The sequence below is a fragment of the Aquila chrysaetos genome, chromosome 5 (assembly GCF_900496995.4).
Source record: "Aquila chrysaetos chrysaetos chromosome 5, bAquChr1.4, whole genome shotgun sequence".
Classification (NCBI taxonomy): Eukaryota; Metazoa; Chordata; class Aves; order Accipitriformes; family Accipitridae; genus Aquila; species Aquila chrysaetos.
In genome coordinates, this window is record NC_044008.1 from 61,843,953 (window position 1) to 61,866,993 (window position 23,041).

The 23,041-nt window shown below is 58.2% G+C and overlaps 3 protein-coding genes across 15 annotated transcripts in view; 1 reads left to right on the forward strand and 2 right to left on the reverse strand.

Moving 5' to 3' along the window:
- Positions 1 to 305: 305 nt before the first annotated feature.
- On the reverse strand, positions 306 to 10,360 carry LOC115341462 (creatine kinase U-type, mitochondrial). Its single transcript, XM_030014522.1, has 9 exons — positions 10,033 to 10,360; positions 4,217 to 4,415; positions 3,687 to 3,782; positions 3,347 to 3,568; positions 2,735 to 2,820; positions 1,570 to 1,693; positions 1,254 to 1,388; positions 778 to 903; positions 306 to 556 (listed from the first exon to the last, which is right to left on the reverse strand). The coding sequence occupies exons 1-9, from the start codon at positions 10,179 to 10,181 to the stop codon at positions 440 to 442; spliced, it is 1,254 nt and encodes a 417-aa protein (XP_029870382.1). The 5' UTR covers positions 10,182 to 10,360; the 3' UTR covers positions 306 to 439.
- Positions 10,361 to 10,402: 42 nt separating this feature from the next.
- Positions 10,403 to 12,737, reverse strand: LOC115341299 (collagen alpha-1(I) chain-like). Its single transcript, XM_030014018.1, has 2 exons — positions 12,726 to 12,737; positions 10,403 to 12,040 (listed from the first exon to the last, which is right to left on the reverse strand). The coding sequence occupies exons 1-2, from the start codon at positions 12,735 to 12,737 to the stop codon at positions 10,403 to 10,405; spliced, it is 1,650 nt and encodes a 549-aa protein (XP_029869878.1).
- Positions 11,155 to 23,041, forward strand: part of PPIP5K1 (diphosphoinositol pentakisphosphate kinase 1) — a 52,336-nt gene continuing 40,449 nt past the window's right edge. For 8 of the 13 annotated variants that reach the window (XM_030014508.2, XM_030014512.2, XM_030014515.2 and 5 more), the window contains exons 1-10: positions 11,156 to 11,237; positions 16,124 to 16,293; positions 16,592 to 16,766; positions 18,349 to 18,544; positions 18,643 to 18,733; positions 19,736 to 19,821; positions 20,071 to 20,225; positions 21,235 to 21,336; positions 21,623 to 21,784; positions 22,833 to 22,954. In XM_030014508.2, coding sequence (XP_029870368.1) covers positions 16,620 to 16,766; positions 18,349 to 18,544; positions 18,643 to 18,733; positions 19,736 to 19,821; positions 20,071 to 20,225; positions 21,235 to 21,336; positions 21,623 to 21,784; positions 22,833 to 22,954 — 1,061 coding nt within the window. In that variant the 5' untranslated portion in view covers positions 11,156 to 11,237; positions 16,124 to 16,293; positions 16,592 to 16,619. The other 5 variants (XM_030014519.2, XM_030014521.2, XM_030014513.2 and 2 more) reach the window with 4 other exon arrangements.

A 23,041-nucleotide genomic window follows, 5' to 3' on the forward strand; every position in this document is an offset into this window, starting at 1 on the left:
TTTCCCTGCCTGGCTTTGACTGTCGCAGCAGCTCCTGCAGGAAGGCACCCTGCAGGAAGATGCCCCCCAGCCCCAGCTCCCTACCCACATGCAGTCCCTTGCGGCCCCTCAGACCATGGCAGCCCCAGCAGCCCCCCAAGCCCTTTCCCCAGGGAAGCAGTGACTCAGGGAAATCCCAGGGAGGGCTCCTCAGGGAAGGCACAGGAAACCCAGACCCGGGTGGGTGCCTCTCTGCAGGGACACAGGGCACTGGAGAGATCGGTGGGGCGGTGGGTGCTGGGGTAAGGAGGAGACTGAGCCACGGCTACAGCAGCGCATGTTTATGGGGTCTGGCCTGGCGCGTTGCAGGTAACAGGACGCAGCGACATGCTGGGCACAGAGATCGTGTAAGCTATGGGGGGAGCTGGGTCCCGTGGGGCTGGCGCTACCTTGGTCCAGCTCAGTGCCGGAACTGTGGCACCGGGGAGGGGATACGGATGTCCTGCCCCTTCTCCAGCCGCCGCTCACAGTCAATCAGGTAATTCACACCATCTATCACCAGCTGCACCAGCTCCACCTGCACCAGAAGCACACGCGTCCTGACTCAGGGGCTGTTCTGGGAGCCACGCCAGCAAGGCACCTGGCTGGCCCCGCTGCGTGAAGGGAAGGCGCTGCCATCCCCAGCACCCATGTGCTGGTCCCAGCACACGGCCCCAGAGCTGTTTGGGTGCTGCGGGCCTGTCAGGCACACGCGCTCCAGAACGTCCCTCCCCAAAAGCAGCTCTGCCCAGCACCCACCTCTGACTTCCCCAGCCGGTCCAGGTTGGAGATGTCAAAGACGCTGCCAGTAGCTGCAGTATCCACACCACCCGTCCCACGCTTCTGTAGCCGGAGGTTCTCCAGGATCTTAGGGAAGCGGCTGTCCTGGTGCCCAGAGAAGATGTCAGCGCTCAGTGGGACCATTGGCAAGGCAGCCAGGGCTCTGCTGCCAACTGTTCCCTGGGGCAGCCCTCCCGCTGCTCACGGGACTCTGTCAGCAGGCTCATAATCCCCACAGGGAGCCCTGCCCTGAGCAGAACCAGGTTCCCTGGCCCCTCCAGTTGTGGATGGAGGCAGGGGCTGGACCATACGCTTCCTGGGGGAACCTGAGCGAGGTCCAGGGCCGGGCGCCACGCAGTACTGCACCTCTCGCACAGCTGGGCTCCCTGCGCCCTGGCAGCCAGGGCTCCCCGCAGCCCTGGCCTGGCTCCCCACAAAACTGGCCATGGTAATACCTTGCTGAGCAGCGGCAGCTTGATGTGGACTCCTGCTCGCAGCCCAGTGCCCAGGTTGGAGGGGCAGGTGAGGATGTAACCCAGCCGCTCATTCCACATGAACTCCCAGCCTCGCTCCTGGATTAGCCGCTCCACCTGGGTTAGAGGCACAAGCAGCCGTTCAGCCCCCAGCCATGGGATGCCCAGCTCTTGGCATGGCAGCACCACCCAGCCCTGGCCAAGCGCAGGGGGCCAGCCCCGCAGTGGCCCTGCTTGCCCCTGTCCACCTATCTGCCTGTCCACGGGGCTGGTGCAGCAGGGGCTGGCGGACGCTCACCTCCTTCAGGCCCCGACAGAACCGCTCGAAGACGCGCTTCATGTTGCCACCCTTCTCCATGGAGATGATGCGGGTGTGGTCCTCCTCATTGATCCAGATCAGGAAGGTCTTCTCATTGTTGTGCCTAGGGACAGGGCAGTGTTGGGCTGCGCTGGCGGCCAGCAGAGGCCCTATGCCCACCCAGCCACCCATGCCAGGCCCGGCCGTGCCCCTTCTGCCCCTGTGACCACGGGGCCAGTGCTGCCCCACGGTCCCGGTGCTCTGCCCGCGCCCATGGCTGGGAGCGCATTGCCAAAGCACAGCCTGGCAGCAAGGCAGCCAGCCAGGAGATGCGGCTGGAGATGGGCCAGTGTTCATCCACATGAGCCGCTGTGGGCAATGGGTGCTGGCTTCAGTGCTGTGGGCATAGGCAAGCACTGCAGGAGGAGCAGCGCAGTGCCAGAGTGGTGGCAACCCTGCCTGGACTGGGGACAGCAGCATAGTTCCTGCACCATGCAGGCAGCAGGAGGGGGCTGTGAGGTGTGGGGTGCATGTTGGGGTGCTAGGTTAGGGGGCGGCTGGAGCTGGGGACCATGTGTGCTGTGGAGGTGTTTTCCATGAGGCTGCTATAAAGGTGCCGTGCCAGCGAGGGCGGCGTGGGTGAGTCAGTGCATGTGCTGGCTGTCACTCTGCAGGCACGTGGGATGCTGCGTGGGATGCTGCATGGCTCTGCAGAGATGCTGGGAGGGAGCAGTAAGATGCAGTCATGGCAGGGTGAGTTTGGGGGCATGTAGAGCATGCAGAGAGCTAGGAGGAGTGCTGGGGATTGCCTGGGGAGCCGAAGGCAGTTACAGGTTTTTGGCAGCCTAGAGTGCAAGCTGCTGCAGGATGGTGAGAGCGGGCATGATCGACAGCAGGGGTGGGCGCCAAAGTCCCACTTCTTAGGAGGACGCTGTAGTTTGTGTATGGAGCGTCTGGCTGCTGACTGCAGTGCACAAGGGGGTCTCAGGTCAGGCCACAGAGCCCAGGATGAGCACAGCCCAGGGGCGCTGGTGCCACATGCGCTGGCGTCTGTGGTGCGGTGAGCATGGGGAATGCGGGTGGTGGGGCTGGGGCAGCCAAATGGAGCAGAAGCATCCCCTGCCTTTCTGCCCTCCTGACTCCCTGATGCCGGGCAGATCCTCACCAGATCCCTCGGGCGTCGGGCCAGTCCCGGGCCATTCCTGCTGCCGTCAGGAGCGGGGACACCGGCTTGTCAAAGAGGAAGTGGTCCTGGAGGGAGGCAGAGTGCATGGGCTCGCCAGGGCTGCGAGGCTGGTGCCAGGGCACCCTGTCTCACTGGTCCCAGCCTGCCATGCAGGTGATGCACCACAGCTGTCCCAGGGAGGGCAACCTCACTTGCTGTCTCCACCTGTGGGCAGGAGTCCCTACCTTCCTGGCCAGGGAGGCAGAAGGCTGCTGGTGCACAGGCCACCCTGTACCAGGGGCTGGTGGGGCATGGGCCATGTCCTACAAGCCTGCCTTCCCCTGGGCACAGGCATGGGGCGAGGGCCAGAGGGGGCTGTGAGCTGCTGGGGCTGTGTTCAGCAAGCTCCATCCTCCCCTGGCTCAGGAGGGCTGAGCAGCACCGTGAGCACCCTCTGCACTGCAGGGTGGCCTCACTGGAGAAGGGGGTCCTGGTCCCACGGGGCGGCGGGGCTGGGAAAGGAGGATACAGCCTCCCGGAGAGGCAATGCCAGGGAAGGGGTTCTGCTCTGTGGGCACCCAGGGTGGCTGGCCAGGAGCTGCACTGACTCACGTCAATGAGCTGCTGTTGCTCCTTCTCCGTCATCTCACTGAGGCGGTAGTACCGGCCTGCCAGGTCTCCAGTGAGGCCGTTCAGTGCCTCCACGGCCACCTTCTCCACCTCTCGCCGCTCAGCACGGGTGCAGGCTGGTGGCAGGCTCAGCCCACGGATGCTGCGCCCAGTCCGGACCCGGGACGAGAGCACGTAGCGCTCATCAAAGTGGCCAAACTTTATCTGGAACAGACAGGAGCCATGGTGTGCTTATGGGTCAGCAATGGTGCTGGCAGGGGCCCTGTCCCCTGAGGCCTGGGGAAGGGGCCCCGTGTGCAGCACCGCTGCCTGGCTTGCACACCTTGGTGGCGTCCAGGTCTGTGATGTGCTTCATGGTGCGGGGATTGTATCCGTTGTGCCGCTCCTGAATCACAGGGTCAAACAGGTCAGCAAACACCTGGAAGCAAATGGTACGATGTGCAGCACTGCAGACCCAGCACCCAACGAAGCCCCTGCCATGAGCTTAGCACAGTCCTGCTGCCAGTGTGGGGGACATGGCAGCAGGGGGGCTGCAGAGGGTGGCTGGGGGCCACCGTGCATCCTGCAGTGCAATAGCAATCCATGGGGCTGAGACTGCCTGGGCAAGCGGGGGGTTCAGGGGCAAGGAGGAGGAGGTGCAGGGCTCTAGAACAGCTGCTCTGAAGGAGCCCTGTGTCCCACAGGGACACGCTGGGGCCAGCCAAGGGGCCTCTCCAGCTGCCCAGGCTGGGCAGGAGGAGGTGGCCAGTAACATGCCAGGCTGCTGGATGTCCTGCAGGTACCGGCACTCCTCTGGCTGCTGCAGGCACCCTGGAGAGCCTGGAGCACGGCAGGGCTCCGGCCGCCACTCACCTCATAGGTTTCTTCATCGCCAGCTACCATGCCCACAGTTTTGATGAAGGGGTGGCCAGGGTTGTCGACACCTGTCTGGATGCACTGGTCCAAGGTCCAGCCATTTGGGGTTGCTTTGTCACAGAGCCTGGCATAGATGGCTGGTGTCAGGTTGCTGGCCATGCAGTTGTTGTGCTTTCGCAGGTCTGGGTACTCGGCGCTGTGGAAGGAGAGACCGATGAGTCCTTTGGGGACAGGGACCCCAGCACTCGTGCCCTTGCCCCACAGAGACCCTCAGGACAGGCATGGGCAGGGAGCTCTGGGGAGGGACGTCAAGCTGCTCTGCTTGTCCACACCAGCAAAGGCCAGCCAGGAGCGGGAAGGCAGTTATGGGCATCGCACAGCGAGGGCAGAGAGCAGCCTGAGCTGAGGGCTGACATTGCCACAAGGACAAGAATGCATGACCAAATCTGGACCGGTTGTTAGGGTGCGGCTCCTTATCAGCCCCGTACCGGGCGAGCGGCAGCAGCCACGTCAGCCCCAGTGCACAGGCACTGGTGGGAGCCTGTGCGCTGAGCTGCCAGAGCAGCCGGGCCGTGGAGGTGGGGGTCTCGCTCCCCTTCTCCCTGGGGCTGTCCCGACACCAGCCCAAATGGAGGGTGGCTGCTCCCGCTGCCCCTTCTGCCCAGCACTCAGGGGTCTGCCTGTGCAGTGAGTTGGGGAAGCTGGGCACGCTGCCTGCAGGGGCCCTGGTGTGTCTGACCCTTGGGCCCCAGCCAGGCACCCTGACCCCTGTCCCTCCACCCCCTGGATGCCGCGGGGCAGGAGATCGGCTGACCCCGATCTGCAGCCGGTGGGAATCGCACTGCTCTGACGCAGTTTATTGTATTAGGGGGATGCTTTCCTCTAATCAGCTTAGTGGGAGGCCGTCCCCTGACCTCATTCCCACTTTAGCCAGGCTTTGTGCTTGTTCTGCACTCACAGGGGAGACTGGCAGGGCAGGACCCCGACAATGCTCTCCTTGGACAAATCCCTCCTGCTGGGAGGTGGTGCCTCCGGTTGCCTTAGTGGGACACGACTGGCCCTTGTCAGCCCAGAACACCTGGCTGGTGGCTGGAGGGGGTCCCGCAGCCCTGGGGACGCCTGTCTTCTCTCCCTGGAGGGGTGCTGCCTTGGGGGTGGCACAACTTGCAGGGGGGGTCCATGTGGGAGCAGAGGTGCTGGGGCTAGCGCACATCCAGGTTGGTGGGAGCAACAGCCAGCCACCATCACCAGCAGCAAGTCCTGGCACCCTCCTGGCGCTCAGGTCCTGCTCCTGGGCTGAGCGTCCGCACAGGGCGCTGGGTCCAGCTGCCAGCACCCGGCCCCCATACTGCAATGCAGAGTGCTGTCACTGCTGCCACCTCCTCCCCTGTGTCTGCAGGCCAAGGAATGTGCGTTGGCCCTTCGCCTACAGCTCGGCTACTGCTTGTGGCTTCCTGTGCTTTGCAGAAATAAAGGGAGGTAGGGCTTACATTGTCTGCTCTGCGTAGGGGAGCACTGGCGGCTCTAGCCTGGACCCGTGCAAGGAGGCATTTGCTTCAGGCAGGAACTCTTCCCAGGCTGTGGAGGCTGAGGGCTGCTCCCCCAGCCCACACACATATCTGTGCTGTGTTGAGATGCCCCAGTTCAGAGGCTGACCCGCTGTATATGGGATGCAGCCTGCTGCAGCCTCCCCCTCTGCTCCTGCCCCTGCTGTCAGCTGGCTACTGACCCACGTCTCCCCAGGGAGACACACTCTCGTAAAAAGCATTTGCTGATCAGAATAGGACACTTGGACAAGTTCCTCCTCTGCCCCCAGCATGGCCAGTGCTGCCTGGTGTGCCAGCACCACAGCCTGCTGAGCTTTCCACCCTGGTGGCAGTAGACTACATCCAGAGAGCCAGCAAAGGGTGCTAAGGGAAGCAAGTTAACTTCCAGTAAGCAGAAGATTGCGGTAGGTTTAAGCATGCTGTGTGCTATGGGCAGTCCATACCTTCACTGAGGCATTCAGAGTCCAAAACCCTGAGACTCCTGCCTCTGCCTGCATGGTCTGTGCCTGCTGCAGTGCTGATTTAGCTCCTGGTCCAAATGCACCCTCCCCCAGAACAGCCCCCACCGTGCTCTCCGGGGTGTCCAGGTGTCCTCTACCACAAGCATGAAGGTGACACTGCACTTGGCCTTACTTAGGCTGCCTTGGTCCCTTCGTCTTGGTCCCCAAAGCTGGTTTTAAAATTATGATCCTTTCAGCACCATATTTTGTTCCCAGTGCCACGGCACTGAGCGATAGGGTGGGCTCCCCCCCCGGCCGCAGAGGCTGGAAGTGTCTTCAGCGGAAGGTGGATGTCTGCCAGGAGTGCGACTCAGCGCGGGCTCAGCGCGGGCTCTTCGCTACCACCCGCACTGTCCCATGAGGCAGCTCAGCGCTGCCGTCCTGCCTGTGACCTCGGGGTGCAGCTGCCTGCAGCCACTGCCCTCTCTGCCCTTGCGCCAGGAGGTGCTTCACCTGGGAGGAGACCTGGTAAGCACCCGGCAGGTATTATTAGTCCATCTACTGACTGGACAGCCTCTCTGGCAGCGGCCGCCCGTCGCGTCTCTCCGCGGCTCTTCACCACTAATCCAGCAGCCTCCAGCGCCCTTCCTGGCGTCACCACCACTGCGGGTGCCCACGCTAGCGGCAGGGCCTACCGCACCCGGCCTCTGGAGAGGCGCGGGCGTGCGTGGGGCGAGCGGTGCGGACCCTGTGCGGTGGCGGCGGGCGGGAGGAGCTGTGTGCCAGCAGGTTGCTGCAGGCAGCGGAGCATGCGGCTTGTTTACACAGGGAGGAGGGGGCTCGGGCTTTGTGTGGAGATGCTTTGGCAGGGAGCCCCAGCGTGACTGTCCAAACGTGGCGCCGCGCCTTATGTGGGACTCTGCCTGGCAGCAGGCACACCCGTGCCCACGTCTCCCCTGGGGCGGGGGGGGGGCACGGTGCCCCCCCTAGCGTGGCCATTTGCACTGCGGAACAGTAGAGTGCCACTCAGATCCTTCAAGGCTGTTGCCAATATCTCTTGTTATTTAACTTAAAGACTAGAGGAGGAAAATCCCCAGGCAGTTTGACTTGCCCCTGCAGAGTGGGATGCTGCGGCTCACCCCTGGGGCTCTGTCCAGGCTCTTTTCAAGTGTCAGCTGTGTCACAAAACCATTCCTGGCTGAACAGACCCTCCCAGGAAGCTCATTTTAGAGCTTCTCAGCCACATCCCCTACCTTGATTTCATCCCCTCCTCCAGACTCACTTCAGCCCCCTCCTTCCCACAGATGGTGCCTGGATGTTCCTCCAGCCCCATCCCTGTTTTCAGCATCAACATTCTGACCTGCTGTTTTTCCCCAGCCACCGATCCTGCCACAGCAACGCCTCTGCAGCACGGCCAGCGTGGCCCCTGCCCCTAGCCACAACAAGGACACAGCTGGTGTTTTGTGTGTGCAAGGGGACACTTGTGTGTCCAGGTTTAGCAGGGACAGGCCAGGTCTCCCCAGGCCCTGGTGCCCTTGCCTGCAGGAGCAGGACATGAGCAGAGTGCCTGCCTTTCTCACGCCAGCCAGCAGGTCTCACAGGTCCCGGTGTTTTTCCCTCACCGTCCTTACTCGGTGAAGACCTGATGTCTGTGGCCCTGCGGTTGTTCAGAAAGCTTGAAAATACAACCCTCTTGGGAGGTAAATAAACAATAACATCCAGCCTTTATCATTCTTCAGACTTACTCCATTTCTGTCCCCTCGTTTCTGTGGCCCAACCCAGCATGTCTGAGCCCCAGCGCTGGCTGTTGGCACACAGCTTTCTGCACTAGCAGGGCTCTCAGCCTGCAATGCAGCGCAGCGCCGCTCTCTAACTGCACGGTGTTTGGTGCAGGGATCACAGCAGCTGCATGTGTTTGGAGCAGTAATGTGCTGCCTCCTTCCTCACTCCGCTCCTTCACTGTGCACAGTCTCTGCTAGCATCAGGATGGGGAGGAAAACCTGCTCCTCGCTTTCCTGACCTGCCTCTGAGCTGTGCCAGGCCAAGGAGCCGGTGCCAGTGCAAGGCAGGAGGACCGGCCGGTGGCCACCACATCCTTCTCCCCTCCCGGCCCTGTGCCTACCCTGCCTGGTCCTTGTGAGGCACAGGCAGCTCCTGCCTCCAGCCCCCATCTTGCACCTTGGCCCTCCACGCTCCTTAGGGCCAGGCAGCGTGGGCGCCAGGCAGGACCTGCCTCCACCTCTCCTGGTCTTAAGGCCCCCGCTCCCTTTTTGCTATGGTGAGCGGCGGTGAGCAGGGCAGTGGTAATGCCTCCACCTGCAGCAGCAAAGTGCCTGGCCCTCTTGGGGCCTGGCTGGGCTCCCCAGGGCAGCCCTTGGCAAAGGGGGAGTGACATGAGACCTTCTGTGCTGGAGCTTGAACCTTAGCACCGCTCTGCAGCTGTGACACTTATCTGGCTTAAGGGATCAGGCACAGGTTGTGAAAATAGGGCCAGCAGCTCTCACAGAGCCAGCATTACCCCAAAAGCACCCCTAAGCCAGGCCACGGCCATGCATGCGCCCGTCTGGCCTGGCTCGACTCCGTGCCCACCTCCCAGAAGTCCTGATTGCACATCTCAGGGCTCCACTTCATCTAAAATTTGCCTGCAGGCTGTGGGCTGCCTGCCCAGCACCTGCGGGCCCCCCCAGTTCTCCCTTAAGATGGAAGAGCGAGGACCTGCCAGGGAACCTTTTCTTTTAAATACAGAAGTCCCTGTCCCGAAGGCAGGCACGTGGGAAGGCTGGTACAGCCAGATGGGGTCGGGCCAGGAGCTGCCGCCAGCCCCCAGGGGCTGCCGAGGAGCCTCTGTCTCTGCTGTGACACCAGCTCTTGCAGACGGAGCTCCCGGGTGTCGCGCCAGGAGGAGAAAATGAACCCTTTTGCTCTGTCCTGTTCCCACCAGGACATTGGCAAGTCTTCCCGGCTCCTGCGGCAACTGGGCCGAGCCTGGGGCACGTCCTCACTGGCGCTGGCTGGCCCGGGGATGCTGCCCCCTCTCCCCGGCAGGCCCCCGCCCCCCCCCCCGGCAGCCGCGAGAAGTCCCCCCAGACCCCAGCCCTGCCGGCAAGCACTTGTCCCCGTCCCCCTGCCACTCCCGCCTGCCCCGGGCTGGCGGCGCAGCGGCGCGGAGCGCCGGGACGCGACCGCCCCACGGCCGGGGGCAGTCCCCGGGCTCCCGGCCCGGACGGCCGCCGGAGGGACGCCGGCGCCCGGAGCCGGCCCCCGGGCACGGGGATGCGCCCGTGGAGTACCCCGCAGCCCGCGCGGCCCCGGCTCAGCATGGGGCCCGCGGGGGGAACCCCCCGGCCGCCGGGCCGGCGCGAGAGGGCCCGGCCCAGTCCCGGCGAGCCGGGCCCCGCGCCCCGCCGGCCCCCGCGGGTCCGCGCCCAGCGCCCCCGGCGCGGCGGTCGGGCCGCCCGGCCCTCGGGGAGGCCGGGCCGGGCGCGGAGGCCCCGCCGCGGCGGCGCCGGGGCCCTTGGGCGCGGGGCCGGCGGGGCCGGCGGGACCCGCGGCGCCGGCGGCCCGAGGCGGGGAGGCTCCGTCCAACACGGCCGAGCCCGCGCCGCCCGGGGCCGGCGCGGGCCCGGTTCCTGGGCGTCCCGGTCACCCCCGCCCCGCGGACGAGCAGCGTCCGGCCCCGCCGGCCCCATGAGCCGCCCCGGGAGCCCGGCCCCGGCTGGAGGTCGGAGGCAGCCCCGCGCCCTCCCCGGTGCCGGTGCCGCAGGGACCGGCCCCCCCGCCCCCCGCTGCTCCCCGCACGTGCGCCCCCGCCGCCCGCGCCCGGTACCTGGGCGGGTAGCGCCGCCGCTGCCGGTCGCCCGCGCTGACCGTGTCCCGGGCGAGCAGGAAGCCGGCGGCGAGGGAGCCGGCGCCCACCATGGCCAGGAGGCCGGCGGAGCGGCGGGCGGAGAGGGCGCGAGCGAAGGTGCTGGCCATCGCGGAGCGGCGGCGCGGCGGAGCGAGCGCGGCGGGGCCGGGAGGCGGACGTGATGGGAATGGGAACGGGAACGGGAATGGGAACGGCAGCGGCGGCAGGGTGCGCGGGGGGCGGGGAGCCGGCCGGGCACGGGGGGGGCCGCAACGGCACCGCCACCTGCTCGGCCGCCCCGCCCCGCCCCGCCCCGCCCGCCGCACGGGGGCCGCAACCGCCGCCGCCTTCAGCACCGCGCGCCGGACAGCGCCGGAGGGGCGGCTGCGCCCGGGCCCCGGGCCCCGGGCCCCTGGCCCCACGGCACGGCACGGCACGGCACGGCACAGCACAGCGCGGCCCGCGGCGGCGAGGGTGCGGCCGGGGCAAAGTCCGCGCACCTGGAGCCGGGAGCGGCGGGGCGCGGACCGCGGGAGCGGCGGACGCGGCTCCCCGGAGCGGCGCCTGGGATGCGGCCCGGGATGGGTCGCGGCGGCCGACGGCCGGGTCGCGGCGGCCCGGCATGGCGCGGGCGGCCGTCGCCGGCCCTCCCGCCGCGCTCCGTGCCGCTGCCCGGCGCCGGGCGCTCCCTCCGCGGCCCCCGCACGCCGGGACAGGCCGGTCCGCCCGCCCAGCCCGTGCCCGCGGCCCCGGCGGGACCGCACCGGCGGGGCAGGGAGCGCGCCGCGTTCCGCCGCCGCAGACCCCGCGGGACGGGAGGGGCAGCGGGCGCTGCCTGGGGCGCGCCGCCCGGCTTCTCCGGCGCGCCGGGAGCTACTTCCCGGCACAGTCGCGCCTCCCGCCGGGGGTCCCGCGGGGCGGGGGCGGCCCGCGCGGCGCGGTTGCCGTGGTAACGCGGGATCCGGCGGCGCTGCCGGTGCTCGGCGCTGGGCCCGCGCCCCACGTGCGCGCGGCACGCCCGGCCCCGCAGCGGCCCCCGCCGCCGCCAGGGGCCGCTACGCCGCGCCCGCCTGGGGCCCGCCCGGCCCGCCCCCCTCCCCGCCGATTGGCTGGGTGCGGCCGTCAGCAGGTCGTGATTGGCCGGCGGCCGCGCCGGCAGCGCAGGGTGCGCTCGGAGGCCGCAGGTGAGCGGAGGGAAATGGCGGCGCCCGGCGTGGCGCCCCCTGCTGCCGCCGGCGGGGTGCCGGGGCGTCCCCGGTGCGCCGGGCCCGGACCCGGGCCCGGGCTCGGGCCCGAGTCCGGGGCGGGGGCGGGGGGCGCCGCACCAGGGAAGCGAAGCGAAGCGAAGCGAAGGGGGGGGGGCGGCCGGCCGCGCCGCTGCTGGGCCCGGCTCGTCGGGCGACTGTCGGGGATCGCCGGGTAGGTGGCAGTGGCGGCCCCATAGCGAGGCGCGGCCCGGCTCCCCGGGGCGGGCCTGCCGCGGCCGGCCCGGCCCCGCCGCTCCGCGCCACCCGCCCGGGTCTCTCGGGCCCGGGGCGCCCGGCCTCCCCCGGCGCGGCCTGTCGCCGCCCCCGGCACCGAGCGCGGCGCGGGAGCCGCCGCTGGGCGGAGGGCGCGGCGGGCCGGGCCGTGTGCCGTGCGCGGCGCTGCGGCGGGGCTCGGCCCGGGAGGGCCTGCGGGCCGGCGGGCGGGGCCGTGGCCCGGCCCTGCCACGGCTGAGCGGGGGCGGCAGCCCCTCCCGGACGCTGCGGGCTGTCGCGGGGAGCGGGCGGGCGGCCGCGCCGCTGCTGGGCCCGGCTCGTCGGCGACTGCCCGTGCCCGCGCCCGTGTCGGTGCCGCCCGGCTCAGCGGCGCCGGTGCGTCCCCTCGGCGCCGGGGCGGCTCGCCGGGCGCTTGGCTGCTTGCGGCAGCGCCGCTCTGCCCGGGCCGGGCCCCGGCAGCTGCTGCCGGAGGAGCAGCCGCCGCCCCCGGCCTTCCGCCGGGAAGCCTTCGGGAAGGCGTTGGGGTTCGCGTTTGCACCGCGCCCGGGGGTGCGAGGGAAGGGGAGAGCGGCAGGGGTTCGTTCGGTAATAAACCTTTATTAACTGTTACAGTCACAGAGAAATCCTGATGCTGTGAAGTTTCACACTTAACAATGTCATAAATCTCATTAAAAAATCTCGTTAAAAATAATCTCCTACGACAAGAATTGATCTTACTGCTACAGTTGCTCTGTGAGCAACGTAACACTTGCTCAAATGTAGAAGTGATAGGCCAAGAGGTTTTCACCGAATTTGCAAACAGCGTTGTCTAGCAGAAGGAGCTGCTGGTCAGGAAACATGAAATGTTTCCACCGTTGCTGTACTCTCTCTGAGTTTGAAGATGTTGATAGGTTTTGGAGTTACAGAAAGTGCTGCTTGAACAGACAGAACTGTACGTTGAGAAACTTGACTTCAGCTTCCTGGTTGTGAACACATTGAACTTCTCTGTCAGTAGAACATACAGAGCTTTCTTTGATATACCAAGTCCAAATAGCTTTTAATTATTAACTCTGGAATAGGTGTTCTTTTTCTTCGGAAGCAATTAAGCATCTATGATAAGAGTACAGCTTTCACCTTTTGTATGTAAGTATGTAATTAACCTTAATACAAATAGCCCTTGCGACAATGGGGTAACTCTTTGGGCAGTGGTACTTCACTGGTCATGCATGCAAAGGTACTTCACTGATAAAGGCCTAAACTTTCAGGGTAGGGTATTTTTTGTTTGTTTGGGTTGGTTGGTTGTTTTTAGTGCCCACAGCTGTTTCAGGTAGTTCAACAAGACAGTGCCCACATTAGTATTTTAAAATGCCAGCTGTGTGTATTCTTAAAGGTTACAATCCTATAGATACTTGACTGGCTTAAATCAGGCTGTGGGTCCATAAGCTAAACCATCCTTGCAAACTGTCTGCACGCAGTGGTACCCTGCGCTTCTTGGACCTCCTGCCTAACCCTCCCTGGTTGTGCGCAGGCCTGGTCTCCGCTCCTAGAGCTGCCTCTTCTACCTCCCATGCCTGCTGCCACCAGCGATGTGATTGTTTGGTTGCTGCAGTCCTTGTCCTTCAGCCCTTCACTGTAGGGATTGTGCTTACAAATTGTGCATCTGCACCTATAACAGGCTTTGTTTAAAAAACAAAATGAAACAAAAAACCAACACCCAAAACTATTCTTTTAGTGGTTAATGTCACACTGACTCCAAAGTTAATACAAGACCTGGCCATACCTTCTTCTCCCTGAAATTTCTGGTACCTTAGAAGTGGGGCACAAAGAATAAATCTCTCTACTCTGTGAACATGCTTATCTGAACAGCACAGAATGATCTGCTGGAGAACTGGAAACAGCTTACTATCTCATTTCTTATCACTAATACAGGGTAGTCTAAGGAGCTGAATTAGTCCTAGGACACTTAGAGGCAAGGTCTACATCTCAGTTTCAGGTTGCGTGTCAGCAGCTTCTGATTGCTGTTAGGTGATTATGGTAACCTTTGGTATGATTGTGTAGCAGATCATAGCTGCCCTTCTTGGAAGGGTGCAAGAATGTCTTTAGCTGTAATGGCTGGTGTGTACTTCCTCGTGTATCTGTGATGGGACTAGCAAGCCTGAATATTCTATACTCAAAGCCAGAACCATCTTTACCTTTTTTGTGTGCGTGCCAGAGCCGTGTTAATGCTTTTGTCTCTCTTGGACAATACAGCCAGCAGCACTAACTCAACACTTAATTTTCTTGCTGTGATTAGTGAAAGGTGAGACCTGTAGCACTCTCAGAAAGTGGGGACTGGTCTGAATGTATGAACTCTAGGAGCAGTTAGCTCAGGAAGCAATGAGAATGGTGCAGAACCATCAGCATCGCGTACTGTCAGCGCCTCTCATAGCTCTAGGTTTGAAGAAAAGAAGTAACAGTGTGGTGGTGGTGTGGGCTGAGTGCCATACAGGAACGTTGCCGGTACTGTTTCTGTAAGGGTAGTTGCCACCCTCCTGGCACATAAACTCTTTGATAGCCCAGCACTAGAGCTGATTCAGGCATGGTGGCAAAACCTCACGTTATTAGCCTTTGATAGCAGAAGACAGCTCCCCTTGCCTGTTTCCCTTTAAGAGCAACAGTCTGTCTGAGTTTTAGATGCCTTAGTTATGCCTGTAGCTAAAAGTTCTGTTTCATCAAGAGTCTGTAGTGTCTCTTGGTGTAAATCTAGTCACATAAGGGATTGACTTTAAAGAGAAACTTGAAAAAAGTTTTGGTTATACCCTCTCCCTTTCTCCACACCAGAAACAACCTGAGATCATGAGGCTTTCCCTGTTAACACCAAGGGCATGCCTGACGCATCAGTGGCCGTCGGCTTCAGTGAGGCTCTAGGTTTTTACCTGGTTCAAGTATGGTGTGTCATGGTCTCTAGAAATAGCTACAGAGCAAGGCAGAGGCTTTCTTCTGGGATAGGAGCAGAAATATAGAGAGCTTGTTGCTTTCTTAGTTCTTAGGGCAAAGGTTTTCCTCCTGCTTGATCTGTTTTTTCCAGGAGGGAGGGGAGAGTAAGGGATTGGAGAAAACAACCCTCCTCCTCTTCTTGCATGGTTTACTTCATTAAATCATCAGACATCAAGCTGGCAGTGTACTTGCTAAGGTCTTGTTCTGCACTGGTGTGCTGAGGCAGCAGGGCACAGGAATGAGAATGGTTCCTGAGGATGTCGGGAATCCTTCTCTTGTCCTCGTGTGGAAATAGTAGGGCTATATGAAGCACACAGTAAAATGCCTGTATAGCCTAGTCTGCCAGCGCTGTTGCTCCCACCAGCAGAGAGCACTGAAGGTGAATTACAGCTTTAACTCTTGCTGATCGGGACATTTTTCTGTGCTGGCTGTGCCCTGTGCCTCAAGGTTTATGTGGGAGCAGGCAGTGCAGGGCTTGGTGCACAAGCAGAAGACCAGCGTGATCTGGGAGTCAGGCAGAGGAGATCGTCCTTGGTGTGGTAGGTGCAAAGTCCGGGTTTGCTGTGTCACCTCTCTGGTTTCTGTTGGGTTGGAGTCGGCTCCCCCAGTAGATCTGGCATGATAACTGACAGGCTTGTTGTGGAACCAGTGCCTGGTAGCGTGGCTGCGGGACCTTGTCTGGTGTGCTTCTGCTCCAGCATTTTCTCTGAGCACTTACCTGCTATGTCTCCTGTCCTTTCTGGGAGCACGCACAGCCTTTCTGCGTGGAGGCATGCTTTATTTTTACCTGTATTTCCAAGGGTATTTCACAAGCAGCTGGATTGCTCTGTGTGTTTGTTTCTTTTGCCCGTTCCCACTGTACTTGAATGGATTAATCCCTTCTGTTGTTCCTGGTGAGGGGATTCTCACCTACTGTGAAACCATGCTGGTAGGCCGATGGCATTTGGGTGTGCCTCCTCTGCTCTGTGAGGAAGAGCTGCCAGAGGACTGGGAACTGACAGCTGTATGTGGCAGTATGGTCTCTTATGGTGTATTGGCTGTAAGGGAAAGCGTGTTCAAAAGAGGAGGAAATACAGTAACTCGCAGTCTGGGGAGTGCTGGAAATCATGTGAGAGCATGAGAAGCAGCGGTAGAGAGTGTCTCGTGTCCTTTTTTAGGAAGTACTTAATACCATGAGGTGTTCACAGTGTCCTCTTCTCAAGGTTGCACTTAATGGGAGGAATACTTTTCACCACTTTACAGTTGGGGAAAACATGGTAAAGGGCAACCGCTTGACATTTATGTATGTGCAGCTATGGTCAGAGTTGAACAGCTGTGTCCTTGGTGTGTACAGATCATGCGTACTGTGTATTCAAACTCTGTCACTTCAGCACAGTGCTGCTATTGTAGGTGACAGTGCAAGACACACTCCTTTCCTGGTGTTTATAAAGCATAGCTTGTATCCTGACAATTGGCTTCCATGGTCACAGCATAAATCAGAGCCAGCCTGCAAACCCAGAAACCCTGACCTGCAACCCAAACTGTTGCTGATGCTTCCTTGGTGTCCTCTTTCCCTGCCAAAGAGTTGTCCCTTCTTCCTTTTCCCTCCTCCCTGCAAACTCATGCACCTCTCAAAATGGTCTCTGTTTCTGTAGGTCTTCTTGAGCTGAAAGGATGAAAATTGGCGATTGGAAAGTCACCGTCACTGTCCTAAGCTTCATCCTAAATTCTGGAGTCCCAGCTGATGTCTTTGGGTGTACGAGCCTACGAGAGTGTCCACTGTCCCCTTCCATGATTTAGACAGCGACTTGGAGCATGCATCACTGTAAGGTTTACATGATTTCAGTGCTGGCGGTGACACTGTCCCTTTCCCAGTTGGTGCAAAGGGGTTAATTTCACAATGGAGCTGCCTATCTAAAACTATCTTGAATCCCGGATGCCCTCCCACCCCGAGGGTCTCTTTCTGCTCCCTCCTTTTGTGCTGAGCGGCACGTTCCCTGGGCTCACTCTTGCTAGATCAGTCCCCGCCCTCCCCACCATCACCTGCTTCCAGTAGCACAGCTGGCCCCTGGCTTGCCCTGCATCTGACCGTCTCTATCCCTTTTTGCATGCTGTGGTTCCAGAGCGGGATGGTCGGCCACCAAAGCTGCAATGTCGTCCCTGACGACCTCCAGTGAGGGAGAGAACTCCACTCCCAGGTTTGTTGTCGGTTCCAGGGACGATGAGACAGACTTTCTGGGATCAAACATGAAGACAGACGAAACCGATTTGTTTGAAGATGATGAAGAGGAGGAGTCGGTAAGGACGTCCCAGCATTCTGGGTTGGAGCATCTGTGCAGAATTCCTGGGTGTCAGCTAGGGTTTGTGCGGTTGCTGCTGAGGCCATAGGCGGTCGGGACTTCAGGGGATGTGGCACCAGGCTGTGTGGCACAACTGTGGGGAACAGCAACGTCATTTCTGACAGGACGTATTGCATTGTCATGCTGCCATACTCTCTGCCTCATGCTGCAGTAAATCCTAGCCTTTTCACTTGTGGGTCTTTTTCAGGTACTATAGCAGAATTCTTTGTCCTAGCAACTTAACCCTGACACTCCTGTAAATCTTTCTGTTTCATCAGGGAAATTTTTCAGGAAAACTCTGGGAACTGTGAAAAGGGCAAAGGTGTGTCTGCGGAAGGGAAGCATTTATTCTTTTCTGTAATCTCCAGGAACAGGATGCAGAAAGGAGAATGATCTCCAGCTCCTGACTGCTTTTGGCCCCTATTCAGTGTTATATTAGATGTTACATTTGCTGTTCTGCACATGGGACTTGGATGCTGCAGGGACATTGCTGCTGGCTGTGCGAATTGCTGGGACCATACGCCAATGCAGCGGTCGTTTCCATTGCCTCTGTACCATGAGTCTCCATTGCAAGTGGGTTGTTGACCTCAGAGCCCACATGGGCTTCCTTCAAACCCACGCAGTGTTATGTACCTTGATGCTCAGTGAGGAACTATTTATCAGGTGTGGTGAAGGATTTGGAAGCCCTTTCACTTCCCAGGTGTTGCTCTTGCTGTGGAACCTTGGCTTTGCAAGTCTGTGCAGTAACTTCTAAAGTCTCAGCTTACAGTTTGAAGCCACAATTGTTTGTGCTGGGTAACCCGCAGTCCTCTGTGTATCACTTCAGATGATCTCACTGCATTTAATCTTGCTTGGGCCAGAATTAATCTGTCAGGAAAACATCCAGTCTGGGGTTTCTAGACGTTGACGGAAGTCCACCACAGACCTCAGCCTGTTCCTCTGTTATGGTTACCAGTGCTTTTTGAATGCCTGCCTTCTCTCTTGACTTACTCAACTTCATCCCACTGGATCTTGTACCTTTGTCAGATACATGGAAGAGCACTTGGTACTGTTTCTCTTCTACTCCTAGCTACTTACTGTTGTAATCTCCCCTTCATTTTCTCTCACATAAGACAAACAGACTGAGCTCCTGGACTTCTTTGCTATAAAATATTTGTGGCTCTTTCCTGAGCCTGCCTAAGTCCGCCAACTGCCTTGGTGAGTTGTGGGCCAGAGAACATGATGTGGGATTCCAGTCCCTGCTGCTTGTTCAGGTGCCAGGTATTTATTTTTGACCTTAGCATTAGTGCCCAGTAAAAGGAGGAGGTACATACTACCTGGCAAAGAAGCAGTTGTTTTGGGCTGCTCCTTAATGATGTCCCCCAGTGGACTCTTGTGGGAGTTGGAAGTGTGTATGGGTTCGAGTCTAGCAAGAGCTGTAAGTGCGTAAGGTTGGAAGAAAACCCCTTGTTTGTTCTGCATCGCTGCATTTCTACACTGTTGTAGTTTAAATGAGGTAAAGTAGTCGACCCTGTACTAAACTGATCTCTGTCTTCCCTTAGCCACCTGAACGGCAGATTGTGGTTGGAATCTGTGCCATGACCAAAAAGTCCAAGTCAAAGCCCATGACACAGATTCTGGAGCGTCTGTGCAAGTTTGAGTATATCACAGTGGTGATTATGGGGGAAGATGTTATTCTGAATGAACCGGTGGAGAACTGGCCCTCTTGTGACTGCCTAATATCATTCCACTCCAAAGGTAAAAAGTCTGTGGCAGGCCTTAGCCTGCTTGAGATTTGGGCAAGGGAGCTTCCACTCATTCTTCCACCCCTGCCCCCCGCTCCCTCTGTATTTCAGGATTCCCACTGGATAAAGCGGTTGCTTACGCCAAGCTGTGCAAGCCATTTCTGATTAATGACCTTGATATGCAGTATTATATCCAGGACAGGTAGGTGTCTGTGATCCACTAAAGCCCCTTCCCTCTCCCTTTGATTCCTCTCCTCAGCATGCTGTGCAAACTTCGTCTTCCTGGCCACATGCAAATGAGTGAGCTGGGGAGGAAGGGGACCTTGGCAGTGGCTTTTAGGAGTTGTTTCCCCAAAACATGGAGGGGAATAGATTTTGGGGTAAACCCATTGAGACTTGACATGTTTCATTTTCTGGTGCAGATGTCTTGTAAGGAATGGCTAGATCAAGTAGGAAGTGGAAGAGGTCTTGCAGAATGAGACTGCCACGACTAAGACAAAAAGACTAGTCTCTGAGTAGGAGAGCCAAGTAGTGGGATGGGGTTCTGGGCCAGACATTGGGAGCAAGGCCAGGTCAGATTCCAAGGAGGGTATGCTGGTCAGACACTTCAAGGGGCTTCTCAGTCAGCTCTTGGTAGAGGCCACCAGCAGTCACATACTTCAGTGCATACAGCCAGACTGCTTTGGCTGTATAGGGGTAGGGCTCATACCAGACCCCAAACCTCCTGCCATGTCTTTGGGTTGCGAGGTGTGTTCCTGTGGCTGCTGACAGGTACCCCAAAGTGTAACTCTAGTGAAAGAATTGCAGTTTCCCCACTGACACAGGATGAAAAGAGGCTCTGCTGCATCTGCCTGGCCTGGGCATTGGGCAGCCTAGCATGACAGGGCACCCTTTGAGGGGGCAGATCTGGGTAGGTGGCATGTGCTGGGTGTGTTGCTGGTGATTGGGCATGTGCTAGTAAATAAGCATCCATGTTTAGGTCAGATATTTACTCTGGGACATCTCTGTCTGGAGTAGGACTGGGGCATGCCCCATAGCCTGTAGATCTTATCTGGAGAGCATGTGCTGAGAAGTATTTGCACTCTGTCTTGAGGCTTTTTTGTGTTCATTTGACTTTGTTCTTCATCAGTGGGAGCGAAGCCTTTCCCTTGGCATGTACTGAGGACCTTCTAGAGTCTTCTGACACTGTTTCTGTCCTCTACAGGCGTGAAGTGTATCGGATCCTTCAAGAAGAGGGAATAGACTTGCCCCGCTATGCTGTGCTCAATCGAGACCCTGATAGACCAGAAGGTCAGTGCCCAGGCTCTACTGAAAGGCATTTTCACATACTGTACTATTTAAGATATTTTGCAGAGAACAGGTCCTGATAATCAGCTTGAAGAGGCCTGATCCACAAGTCTGTTGTTTTTTGCGGACAAAGGTCCCAAGAGCAAAACTGGCTGACTGGCCAGGACTGAAGGCCAGTGGACTTGGTCTTCGACTTTGCACTAAGGCTGTCTCACCCTTTCCTAACATGCTGCTGTGGTGCTTTGTCTTCAGAGTGCAACTTGGTGGAAGGAGAGGACCACGTGGAGGTAAACGGAGCTGTTTTCCCAAAGCCATTTGTAGAGAAGCCAGTCAGTGCTGAAGACCATAATGTGTATATTTACTACCCGACATCAGCAGGTGGGGGCAGCCAGCGGCTCTTTCGGAAGGTGAGGAGGGGGACTCCAGTTTTGGTGTTGGAACCAGCAAATCTGTAGCTCTGAGACCCACGTAGCTTCAGGAGGGAATGTTGGGGCAGGTGAAGGGAAAAGGAACGTTTTGTGTTGGGGAAATCTAGACCTTCTTAGAACTTTTAGTTCAACCCCATCTACCTGGGAATTGCAGAAGGACATATTTTAGTGGTAGTGCTGACTTCACCTTCCCCATCCTCTGTTTGACCTGTGTCCTGTCTAGCAGTCATGGAGAACTGTGTCCCTTATTGAATTGCATACTGTTTTTTCCAGATCAGTTCCTCAGTTTATCAAGATGATTTTTTAAAAAATTTATGTTCCTGTCCTCTAACATCATTGTTGCCCTTCTCAGCTTAGTGTAGCTTGCAAATGTGATAAATGCAGTATTTATTCCTAGATTCCACAGGGAATCTGCCCTTACTCACTTCCCCCACTTTGCCAGCAAACAGTGGCAATAGCTGTGATATATCTTTTTTCCAATCACTTGTGCATCTGCCATTAATAATCTTAAAATGATTGTTTCCTCAGCTAACATACAGACATGCCACCCGAGGTTGTATCCAAAGCCTTAGTAAAAATGACAACATCATCCTCCTCTGTCCATAAGATCAGTCAGCTGCCCTCGAAGGAGGTTAAATTGGTCTGATTATCACCTGTCATCATTTATTTTCATTTGTTTGTTAGCTAGGCTCCTTACTTTCTAGGTCTTTAGCCACTGTTTTTTGTTGCATATCCCTGTAGTGATTGGAGTCAACCTAATGATCTATAATAACTTCTCTCCTCTTTAAAGCCTGGAAAAGGACATACCTACTGTCTGTGTTCTGGAGTCTCTTTTGTCCCCCATAAATAAGTGTGCCATAATAGCTGGGGGTTCCAAGAGGTGTTCTGCTAATTCTCTACTTATGGGATGAAACTTATGTTTTTTGTTGTTCCATCTAAGAAAAGGAGCCCCGTGCTCTTCCCTGAGGTGTTTATTCTGTGCTTTCAGATTGGCAGCCGGAGTAGTGTGTACTCCCCAGAGAGCAGTGTGAGGAAGACAGGCTCATACATTTACGAGGAGTTCATGCCTACAGATGGCACTGATGTAAAGGTAAGGAAAAGCCTGGAATAGCTCCTTCCTTCTCAAGGCCTGGGATAGCTGAAGGTTGGGCAGTCCTGCTTAGTCCTACTTAGATTCTGGAGTGTTTGTTTGAGCTGTGAGGCATTGACTGTGCAGTGTGGATCCCAAAGAGGGGAGTGGGTGTTCTGTAGGTCATAACAGGAGGAATGCGCAAGACCATCTGGTCTTCTTCTCTCTGTGTCTGCAGTAGAAATACCTTCTGGAAGCTGCAGTTAGTCTAGGTGGTTATGTCAGGTTTAACTATTTCTCTTCCCAGGTGTACACTGTTGGGCCAGACTATGCCCATGCAGAAGCTCGCAAGTCCCCTGCTTTGGATGGGAAGGTTGAACGGGACAGTGAAGGGAAAGAAATCCGTTACCCAGTCATGCTGACTGCCATGGAGAAACTAGTTGCCCGGAAAGTCTGTGTAGCCTTTAAGGTCTGTGTTTTCTCCCCTATGCAAGCAGGATACTCCATGAATGTCTGATTTGAATCTTGGTCAGTGTTAAAGCTGGAGCTCTGTTACCCTGATGTGTCTCTGGTGTGGCAGTCTTCCACAACTGATGCCAGTTGCTGTCTCTGCTGGCTGGGTGCAGCTGGTCCTGCTGACCATGGCAGTTTGCTGGTCAGAGATGACTGGGAAGGCAGGAGGGCCTGCAGCAAATCCCCTCTGTGCTGGCAGGTGGCTGGTGTCCAGCGTACATCTGAGCATTTAATACCAGATTCTGAGCATGCTGCTGTCCATCTGACCTGCACTTGTCCTGCCTTTACTGTTTCCTAGTTGTGTTTGTGTGGAAAGCTTGGTCTTCTTTTCTTCTGGTTTGTTTTGTTGTTGTTGTTCTATTTTTGATCTGGCTTTGGTGTACATTTGTGTTCTATTTTACAGGTCAGTAGAGTGAGTGTGTGAGTCTAGGTATGGTTACATGACATGTTCAGCAATGGCAGCAGAAGAAGCACTTGGCTACTTGTTCCTGCCCCCGCTGCAATCTGCAACCCATGCATTTGTGCTGATACAGCTGTGGGCTTGTTCTACCTTGTAGCCTTTTCTACATAGTGATGGATGTCTTTGCCTGCACCAGTTATTATCTGTACTTGTCAGTCTGGTTCAAAACTCTTGGATTTAGAGGCAAGAGCAGGAGAGCCAGGAGCTGCTTTGTCTTAAGCCTTTAGAGCTCTGGGAGGTAGAGGGGCGGCCCTGACGGCTTAATCTGGGGGCTTGTGGGTTGGGTCTTTGATACAGCTGTGAGGGTGTAAAGGTTCCTCTAAAGGGCCTGTTACTGCTGGCTAGGGGCTGTATTTGCATGCTTCTTCAAGGCTCATGAGGTAGGCATAGAGTGGAGGGCGGCTGCAGCACCAGTGGAGCTGAACTGGGCAGTGTACATGGGCTTGGTCTGTGTGTGCGCCCCGCTTGGCTGGGCAGCTGCCGTCCCCTTGCTGCACTCCCTCACAGCATGCCTGAGTCCTGTGTCCTCTGCTTCCTCATGCAGCAAACAGTGTGTGGGTTCGACCTCCTGCGAGCAAATGGCCACTCTTTTGTTTGCGATGTGAACGGCTTCAGTTTTGTGAAGAACTCTATGAAGTATTATGATGACTGTGCCAAAATCCTCGGGTATGTAGAATTCAAGTTTTGATAGCAGGTAAGGTGACTCATAGCAAAGTAAAATGAATGTGGAGTCCTGATCAGTACGTCGGAGAA

Excerpts from the sequence above, each read along its gene's own strand:
- LOC115341462 (XM_030014522.1), bottom strand. The coding sequence starts at position 10,181 with ATGGCCAGCACCTTCGCTCGCGCCCTCTCCGCCCGCCGCTCCGCCGGC. Across the intron at positions 2,821-3,346 it reads AGCAACAGCAGCTCATTGAC|GACCACTTCCTCTTTGACAA; the intron begins GTGAGTCAGTGC and ends GCCTCCCTCCAG. Across the intron at positions 1,694-2,734 it reads CCCGACGCCCGAGGGATCTG|GCACAACAATGAGAAGACCT; the intron begins GTGAGGATCTGC and ends CCCTGTCCCTAG.